The 10,000-nt window shown below is 43.0% G+C and overlaps 1 protein-coding gene across 1 annotated transcript in view; it reads right to left on the bottom strand.

Moving 5' to 3' along the window:
- The window catches only part of LOC308101418 (uncharacterized protein), a gene marked incomplete at its 3' end in the record, with an annotated part of 11,531 nt that extends 1,802 nt beyond the window's left edge, over positions 1–9,729 (bottom strand). The window contains exons 1-8 of the mRNA XM_080450838.1: positions 9,664–9,729; positions 7,670–9,021; positions 6,342–6,541; positions 5,367–5,575; positions 4,351–4,502; positions 3,895–3,998; positions 3,238–3,298; positions 1–36 (exon numbers count right to left, since the gene is read on the bottom strand). The exon at positions 1–36 is cut by the window's left edge and continues 53 nt beyond it. Of these exons, the coding sequence (XP_080306964.1) occupies positions 1–36; positions 3,238–3,298; positions 3,895–3,998; positions 4,351–4,502; positions 5,367–5,575; positions 6,342–6,541; positions 7,670–9,014 (2,107 nt within the window). The 5' untranslated portion in view covers positions 9,015–9,021; positions 9,664–9,729. The remainder of the gene's footprint in view (positions 37–3,237; positions 3,299–3,894; positions 3,999–4,350; positions 4,503–5,366; positions 5,576–6,341; positions 6,542–7,669; positions 9,022–9,663) is intronic.
- Positions 9,730–10,000: the final 271 nt, after the last annotated feature.

Here is a 10,000-nt window from a genome sequence, read left to right as displayed (position 1 = left end):
AGAAATCCTTCTCACTGTCTGTCCAAAGGTCACTACCTAGACAGTGAGACAAAAAAAGGAGAGAATTTAAGAGGGAGGAGAGGTAGACATTAAGGATTTGAAAGAGAAAGAGAGCCAAAGATGGGAGGAAAGGGAAAACAGGAACATTTTAAAGTAACAATCCCGAACTGTAACACTTGCTATGCATCCCATGTCTATATAATGCATTAAAACATACTTATAATGCATTATAATCTGCTTATAACACTGTGTAATTATAGTTATAAGAACTCATAAATACTGCTTTATAACAACAATAATAGTACATTATAAAGCATTCTATAATTACTGATCCATTTCAACTGCAATGTACACTGCACATACTGGACTGCCAGCCTGATATAAGGGTAGGTTGTGGGAACTAGCTAAAAAATATAGTACAGCAGGTTGTTGCTTGAAGTGTAACATCTGGGCGTATCTGTGAAATGAAAATAAACCAGCCAAATTTAAACATGGACAAAGTCACCCACAGCCATCTCAGGCTCCCATGCAGAACAAGTTATGTCAACAGCGTCTTCTAAATCAGGCGGAACAAAAACATACACTATACCTCCCGTGGTGCCCAAAGTGTGTGAAAGAGTACATAACTGAAATGCCAAAATGTGGACATGTTCCTGAAAAAGAATTTGCAATCTCTGACCATCACCTGAGAGAAAACAGAGAAAGAGAGCATACTTTTTGATCTGTGTAGATAATTGCTACAGTAATTACACCTGTGAGGCTTGAGTGTGCTCTGCTGTTGTTCATGTTGGAAAAGAAACAGGTCTGACTCGTCTTGGCTTGAATTCTATGGGGACAACTCCCACCATGTAAGAAGTTATTGGGAACAGAGAGAGCTCTGTGTACCTACTCTCTGGCAGACCAACACAGCCTCAAATACTGAGGGAGTCAGCAACAGATACAGAGAAGAGAGAGAGAGAAGGAGGGAGGGCCAAACAGAGAGATTGAAAGAGAGACAAAGACTGGGAGAAATAGAATGAATGCTACTAGCCAAAGCTAGACACATACTGTACAGAATTACCTGGACTACAATGCCTACCATTGTATGTAACTTACAGTGGGAAAGGTATTATTTGCCTTGCTGATACAAATAATGACATTCAGTCCCCTTACAAGATGACTAAAAACATGCATTTTTGTTACCTTATTCTATTCAACACACTTGTATTGTATGTGTCAGTTGTATGTTTCATTGCTTCTACACGTTTAAACAACAACAGACATTTAGCCCTGGACGGGGTGGACACATGTCATTCAGACCAAATCAGATCTGTCCAGAGAGCTACCCAGAAGAAGAAGAAACCAGGTACTATAATTGCCGTAGTTGAATTTCAGCCTAAAAAACAGGAGCCTTATGTAAAGATAAGCATCTGTTGAGTGAGAGCAAGGGAATGACAAGCAAACATACTGTGATTTTTATGATCCCTGCTCATTGTCACCAGATTGTACATTGATGCTCTGCTCTAGCTGTAAGCGCTGTCTGCTTCAGACAAGCAGAGCAACTTCAACAACACTGTAATGATGCAGCCAGATGGCGAATAAAATACATGAAATACAATGTCTACTTAACAAACGCATAACTAGGCTACAGTCTGCATAACAATGCATAACAGTTTTGTTAAATCTTGTGTCATCTATCAATAGCTAAATCTAACAATATGAAATCAATCAATCAATCAATCAATCAATCAGCACCATGGACACTGGTTATTCCCCTATTTCCGAAAGCACTGGGGTCGTCAAAGCTTTTCAACACCTCGTTCAGGTCCAACTCATCAGTCAACTGCTTGCGTATGTGAAGGAAGAGGTATTTAAGCATTAGCGGTTGTTTATGATTGGTTTAAAAGGTTAGGCGCAAACAACAGAGAGGCTTCGCCTGGCTTAGACGTCAGTGTGTGTATGGTGGATGGGGATCCTGATGCTCCCGCAATTATGCTGCACGTGTCCCATGCTCCTGCACAGAGGTTAATCAGCTTGATAAACCTTTTTGTGCTGAGACAATTATGTCATTATTAAACGAGCACCTCCCATTACAGACGTTCTGGTGAATTAGGCCTAGGACAGCTTCAGAAAGGCTCAGATGTAAAATCGGGCACCCCAGGACCACCCTCGACCATAATGAATTAATAACACACACATGAACTACAGTATGTTGCATGTCCTTGCTCTCCGTTCCCTTTACCCTGTTTGTCTACAATGAGCAAACCAGAAAAAAGCCTTTAATCATCTCTAGAAAGCACTCACAGTAGAGTGTATACCTCAGCCAACACTATGCAATTGTCAAGATATTCCATTTCCACCTTCAATATGAATGAGTAATTTGGACCTTGACTGTGACCTTGACCTTTGATCTTTTTTAAGTAAAAAAAAAAAGAAGCCATCTCTTTGCCTACTCACCATTCCTACCAAATTCTGTGACAATCCACCAATGTGTACATTATGACATCATTTGATAGCACAGTGTGACATCACAGACTGCAAATCTAATTTTGTACAAATGCAACGCATCAAACCTCATCTCTCTCTCAAGTCTCTTCATTCCTGAGCTATATGACCGATTATGGCATTTTGACCTTATGGCTGTGACCTTGACCTCTGACCCTTTCAATCGCAAAGTGTATCACCTCTTTTGGCCTCTGTTGTCGAGTTATCATATAGAGCGTCGCAGTTCCCGCCCACTTCCTGTTTTTTTTGGTGCCGGAAGAAAAAACTCAATGCATTTTTCCATTGACATTTCCAAAAATATTTATATCTATTAATTTAAGCCTCGAATCAAGCCATCATGACATGACATGAATCATGACCATAAACATTTGATTCTGTGATTTTTTTTTTGTTGAAAACGGCAAAACAAAGGGTATTTATTAAATATAGTATATCATATAATTAAATATAAAATAAAAAAAAATCACAGAAAAAAAACGTTTTATGGTCATGATTCATGTCATCTCGTGATGGCTTGATTCGAGGCTTAAATTAATAGATATAAATATTTTTGGAAATGTCAATGGAAAAATGCATTGAGTTTTTTCTTCCGGCACCAAAAAAAAACAGGAAGTGGGCGGGAACTGCGACGCTCTATACAGACAGCTAAAACAGACAAAAGGAATGAGGCGAAAACATAACCTCCGTCTGGAGCTAAAGAGCACTGATAAGATCTACTCCACTACAGAATGACATTGAATGTTCAAACATTACCAGAATAGTGATAGTCCTCTGTGTGTGCAGGCTGAGAGAAGAGGAGCATCTCCAACGTAGCCTGCAAGACAGATAGATGAAAGCAGAGAGTGAGTGAGTGAGTGAGTGAGTGAGTGAGTGAGTGAGTGAGTGAGTGAGTGAGTGAGTGAGTGTATGTGAGCATGAAAGTCAGAATAAATCATAAATGTATATTTAATGTAGATATACAAAAAAAAAGATGCATCATTGCCATATTTCATTTCATATCAAAAACACCTTATCTTACACAGATAATAACAAAAGTAGCCTAATGGTTAAACAAGTTTTAGTCACAGGTGCTATAAAGCATTGGTTCTCAAAGTGGGGTCCGGGGACCCCCAGGGGTCCTTGGGGGGGGGGGGGGGGTAGCAGGGGGTCCCCAGCTAAATTAGTTGATATAGCGTCACAATCATTTTAACCACTTTAACCATATTTTATACAGCACTCGAGATGGGGGTCCGCAGCCAAATACATATCATTTTGGGGGTCCTTGACATGAAAAAGTTTGAGAACCACTGCTGTAAAGCATATGTCTTGTAGTGGAGTTATGGCAAGCTGCACTACATAATATGGTCGTGGTGTTGGCCCAGTGGCCAATGAGGCGTCTACGTATTTATGTCCATGGAATAGATGAGTTACCATTGTGTCTCCCTGACAGTAGTGTAGACAGTGCAGAGCCAGCTCCATGTTACTGCCCCCTCCTGGTAGGCAGCTGGAACTACACATTGACAACAGGCTCTCCACTACACACACGCACGCACACGCACAGACACAGACACAGACACAGACACACAGACACACACACACAGACACACACACACACACACACACACACACACACACACACACACACACACACACACACACACACACACACACACACACACACACACACACACACACACACACACACACACACTCACACTCAATAATTCATGAAATGTTTTATATTGAATAATTCATGGAACATTTCTCAGCGTATGACACATAGCCTACTACAATATAAATCTTATCATTACTATGCCATCCGCTTATGTGTTCCAAGCTTTTCTATTAGATGTATTTGAGTATTTTCTAAGTATTTTCTCCTGTCACCTTGAAGTTGGGAGTTGTTACCCTGCTCCCACGGTTTCCACAGCAACTGTTCCCTGGGCGACTCCTCGTTAGGTGACCGGGCCAGTGACTCCTCCCACTTCAGGACACGTGGAGGAAGGTCTGCCTGAAAGTCAGGACCCACGTTGATGCACCTGAGAGAGAGAGAGAGAGAGAGAGAGAGAGAGAGAGAGAGAGAGAGAGAGAGAGAGAGAGAGAGAGAGAGAGAGAGAGAAGGAGTTCTTGAAGCACTTTATTAAAACCTTTTTTCCCACTGGTTAGACCTGTCAAATCATAGCTTTAGAGTACACAGCCATAAGACTGCACATAAACAAAAAAAAGGATGGACAACTAAAACAACACCACAAGCACCATAAACAAGAACATAAGACTACACCCACACCACCAGTGTGACTACACACACTGGAGTGGCAGTGGCTCAGGAGGTAGAGCGGCCAGTTCGATCCCGAGTTAGTGTCGAAGTGTGCTTGAGCAAGATACTGAACCCCTAATTGCTCGGTTTCAGTCTTGCATGGTTTCCTCTGCTGTCTGTGTGTGAATGTGTGGGTGAATGTAATGCACAATCATTGTAAAGCCCAAGGTGCTATATAAATGCACCATTTACCATTTACAACAAACATACAGTAGGGTTAACATCATAAAAATGTGCTGTAGGACATCTGGTCAGACATTTCCTTTTAGGATATATAAGCTGTCTGATGTGTTTGATATTAATGTTTGAGAATATCACAATTTAACATACTGGTATCTGTATTTGGGGCAAACTTTCAAAAGAATTTCATTGATGTTTTTTTATGTTACAAGAATAGCGAAAATAGAAGATCTACAAGTTCATGCGTCTGATGCTTTGTGAGCTTAGAGCAGATATGTTGTCGCTTGATGAAGTACATTTTATGTGGTTAAGCAAAAATCCCCCAGGTTTTTTCTTCTCTTTTGACCTTTGAATTTATTAAATGTTTTTACAAATGGGCTGTAAGTATTGTCATGACTATACTCACGGTAAGAGTTCACACCCCTGCCCTTCCTCTCCGCTGCTTGCTGTCTGTTCTTCTTTAACATGGAATGATGAAAGGGAGGCGTAGAGGCCTGTGCCTCTGCGCTTTGGGTTGAGGATCGGACGTGGGATGTAGTGGGCCTTCTTGAAGCCCCTGCTGGAGTGAAGCACGCTGGGAAATGTAGTTCCAGTGTAGATCTGCGGGGTCGCATTCTGTCAGAAGATGGCAGATGGTTAGATTCAGACAGCTCTGTAACTTGAGACTACGTTTATTTATTTTTTCTTAAGCCAGATTCAGTGTTGCCCACCGAATCTGGTGATTTTGACTGCTCCTTCACCAGCTGATGTAGCTGACCTATCAGATTTAGAAGACTTGGAGAATTTTGAACCAATTTAGGAAGTTTTTAACCTTTTTCTATTTTGGTTTCGTTTTGCTGTTTTGTTAATAAATACAATGTTGGAGGACTCAAACTTCCTACGTTGCAATGCTTTACTAACAGAAAGAAAAACCAAACGAAAATGGAAAAAAGGTTTAAAAAAAATCTACGAGCTGTAGAGCTTGTAGAACGGAGGACTGTGGTGATTTTTTTTTTTTTTCCAGTGTCTGATACCAACACGCAATTAACACCGCATTTCCTTCAAGAACTGCATTGGGAACCAAATTAATTTGCCTGCAAAGATTTTGATGCGCTGAGGCAATTAGAATTATTTTTAGATGAGGACATTAGAGACACAGGAAACTGAGATCAGAGAGAGGGGGGAAGGCCCTACCACAGAATTCTAAAGCCGGAATCGAACCGCTCATCATGTGCTTTTATTTTATTTATACATTTATTTTTTATATACAATTCAGTTTGCTCAAACTGTGTCTCCAGCTAAAAAGGAAAAAAAAAAGCCAGTGCCAAACATTCACCAAATTTGTTTAACTGCAATCCATGCAACTAACGTTGTTATTTTGGCTGCCTAACATCTTGCATACCTTTGGATGTGATTGGCCGAGAGATCCATTCTGCACTTCGTGCAATGCCATATAAGGAGTGAGCCTCTTCCCTGCCTCATAACGTCGACCGGAGAGGTGGGACAGGTTTTGGGAAGCGTCGAGGAATGGACGGCTTGATGAAGGCGAGGATGAGGAGGTGGCAAATGGTGCCTCTGGGGTCTGAGGGCCGTTGTGATTGGCTGACAGAGAAGATGAAGGGAAGAAAAATGAAAGAAGACATTAACGCGAGGCAATCTCGGGATCCACAGGGGAGCGGCGCCGCCAGCCTGTGATGTCAGTCACAGTGGTTCTCAAACTTTTTCATGTCAAGGATGTATTTGGCTACGGACCCCCATCTAAAAAATATTTGATGCCAGGGATTTTTCAGAAATAGCAGATCTACAAGCTCATAGCGCGGCACTCGGTGCCGCTCTATGAGCTTGTATATCTGCTATTTTTGAATAGCCAAGGTATGAAATATGGTGTTTAAGTGGTTAAAATGATTGTGACGCTATATTATAATTTTTTGTTGGGGACCCCCTGGTACCCACCCAAGGACCCCTCGGGGTCCCCGGACCCCACTTTGAGAACCAATGGTCTATGAAGTCGTATGACTCCAAATTTGGGCAAGATTTCAGCCCGATCAGAGCCAAGTTAATTTCCATTAAACATTTTCCAAAAGTATAATTTTTTGGCCTACTGGCCTACTGGCAGTGTTGTAGCAATTGTGCTGATGGTATGCGAGATAAGCTTTGGAAACACAGACAGACGCATGCATGCAGACACACAGACCGACCCTCTTACAAAAACTCCTGCAGAGCCAAGCCGTACAAAGAATAATAAAATCCATGCTACGTACAATATTCATGATGTCACTGTGAACAATGCTGTTGAAAAATCAAGGCAAGAGACCTACTATACAAGACCTATGTCAGGCAACTTACATTAAGTACATTACTGTCTGTACAGGTCTGTCTATTTTGCTGATTCAGACATATTACTGAACCCAGTACAATTCAACGCATGTTTATTTGTATAGCCACCGCTACAGTCTCAAAGGGCCCTACAGGTCCACAGGTGACACTCCCTATCCACAAAAGACCCTCAATTGTGCAAGAAAAAAACGCCCCAGAAAAAGACCTTGACCGGAAAATAAAAGAAAGAATAGGTACAAAGTTGGCAATATTCAAAGGCAAGACAAACAAAATAACAAGACTCTACAGTATTATTGGTTAATCACACACATGCACGCACACACGCACGCACGCACGCACGCACGCACGCACGCACGCACGCACGCACGCACGCACACACACACATAGCCTTACCTGTCGGGTTGCCATATTCACCGAAATGGGAAGATCTCAGGTGGCCCTCAACAATGCTCTTGGAATCTCCTGTCTGCTGTGGCAAGCAGTGAGACGGCAGCGGAAGATTCCATATCATTCCAGAGGGGTGGACAGATGGCAGGGACTGTACATGTGGGGGGAAAAACTGGAGCATACCAAGTGGATCTAACCCCTTCAACGCCGAGTGTCCGACTCCCCCAAATGAGTCCATTTTGGAAGGGGAGAGGGAGAGAGGAGGCAGCGGTGTGGGAGGGGGGCTAAGAACTGAGGGCATATGGTGCGAGGTAGGGGGAGGAGAAGACAGAGAGGGGAGAGAAGGAGAGCTCGAGGGAGGATGGTGTGAGTCGGGCAGCGTGTCAAAAACACAGCTGGCGTGGCTTGATTTGATCAGTCCGGGACCTTCTCCCGTTCCAGGCCAAAACCTCCACATTTGGCCCATAGGATTGCTGATCAAGGGGAATCCTCTTTTCCGTTGGGAGAGAAACGCCTCAGAAAACGAGTCCAGCTTCTGAGTGTGCGGTTGACACACCGCAGACACCGCGGATGTCTGAGAGTTCACGCCACCTCTCCATCTGTCGCCCCCAGGCTCCGGGGCCTGACTCGGTGAGGAGAGAGTCAGCCAACTCCCGGGCTTCAACTCGGCCTGCCCAGACGGATCATCACCGAAGCTCCTGCTGGATCCAAACTCCTCTTCCCCTCCTAAATAACTCTCAGTTGACCTAGCGCCGCTAAATGGACAGGTAGAACCCCTGTGTTTAGAATAGTGGCTACTATTAGCCTCTCTGCAGTAAACTGACTTGTCTTTAACCTTGCAGCTAAAGTCATCATAACCGTCGTAGTCCGCCTCGACTTTGACAGTGGCAAAATCGTTGATGTCATCTTGTCCGTCCTCGCTCGCACAGCTCCGGAAGTGATGAAGGTCATTTTTGTTCCCGCAGCGTTCACCTGCTCTATAGAAATCCTCTACTGGACTTCCGCGACTCTCCCCCTCGTCCCAAGACTCCTCCTTGTTATAGCCGCCATACCAGCTGTTGTCAAAATGGCTCTTCAACCCACCGTCTCCATCAAAATGACTTCCTACACTGGCATCTCCCTCCAGGCCGTTGCCACTCACGCTCACGTACCCTCCGCTGTCCACACTGCTCTCCCCGCTCACACCTGTGAAAACGTTTGGAGTGGAGATTGAACCAGAAGACTCAAGGGGAGGTTGGGAGGAAAAGTATCCCAGCTCTGAGCTCTGGAGGTTGGGAATTGTTACTTGGAAAGAAGGGCGGTGCAGGTGCTGATGGTTGGAGTAAGGATGGATGGATGAGCGATCTTCCATGATTCACCTGTGAGAGAGAAATGTATTTATTGATTTTTCAGTATTTCTGTTGTATTTGGATAGAGACAGTGCACATTGGGAGAGAGAGAGAGAGAAAATCTGCTGCTAATTGTCCCAAAGGTTTTATACCAAGTGAATGTAAAACATTGAAATATTGCTGCCATTTGTTTCAAAAGTTTATCCCAAGTTAACATTTCCTACATGGATTAATAACTATTTCTGACAGCAAATACACAATTCTTATGGTTTTGTAAGTTGGATTTATTTCAGCTGCAATGTAATACAGCTCTGTTTACACATGTCTTTATTCCCTTTTAATTATACATACTTTTGTTTTGATTGTATAGTTAAAAGTTTTGCGTTGGCAATGTATAGGCCTACCTACATTATTGTTTCTCACGCCAATTAAGCCGCTTTGAATTGAATTGAGAGAGCGGATGACATGCAGAAAAGAGGATCAGGTCGGACGCAGGTCGGATTCGATCACGGGCCAGCTGAGGGAAGGACTATAGCCTTATTTATGTGTTATGTGATCCTACCAGGTGAGCCACCAAAGAGAGATATGTTTGTACATAAGTAAGCCATGTCACATGGCTTAAGTAAGCCATGTGCAAGAGGCCAACTTGAAGAAGTACACGTATAGGCCTACCTTCTGTTGTGCAAAGCTAGCTTTCTTTCTTTCTTTCTCTTTAACCACACTGTTGTAATTAGGGCAATGTCTGCGTCAGACATAGAGAGAGAGAGAGAGAGAGAGAGAGAGAGAGCGAAAGAGTGTGTGAGCGAGAGGAGGAAGAGAAAAACAAGATGAATAAATGATTAAGCGCATTCAGAATTGTGTCTTTTTTTACCAGTTCCTTTGATGTCTATATTTCCTGCCGCATTCATTTGTCCTCTTGTTCACATCTTCAGTCTGTCCAGCTCATAGTCTACTCATCATTCTTTCTCTCTTCTTTTGTGCCCTTTCTGTCTTTCTCTCCTCTGCCATT

This window comes from Gymnoscopelus braueri (genome assembly GCF_963280865.1).
Source record: "Gymnoscopelus braueri genome assembly, chromosome: 15".
Lineage (NCBI taxonomy): Eukaryota > Metazoa > Chordata > Actinopteri > Myctophiformes > Myctophidae > Gymnoscopelus > Gymnoscopelus braueri.
This window is presented reverse-complemented; position numbering and strand designations above follow the sequence as displayed.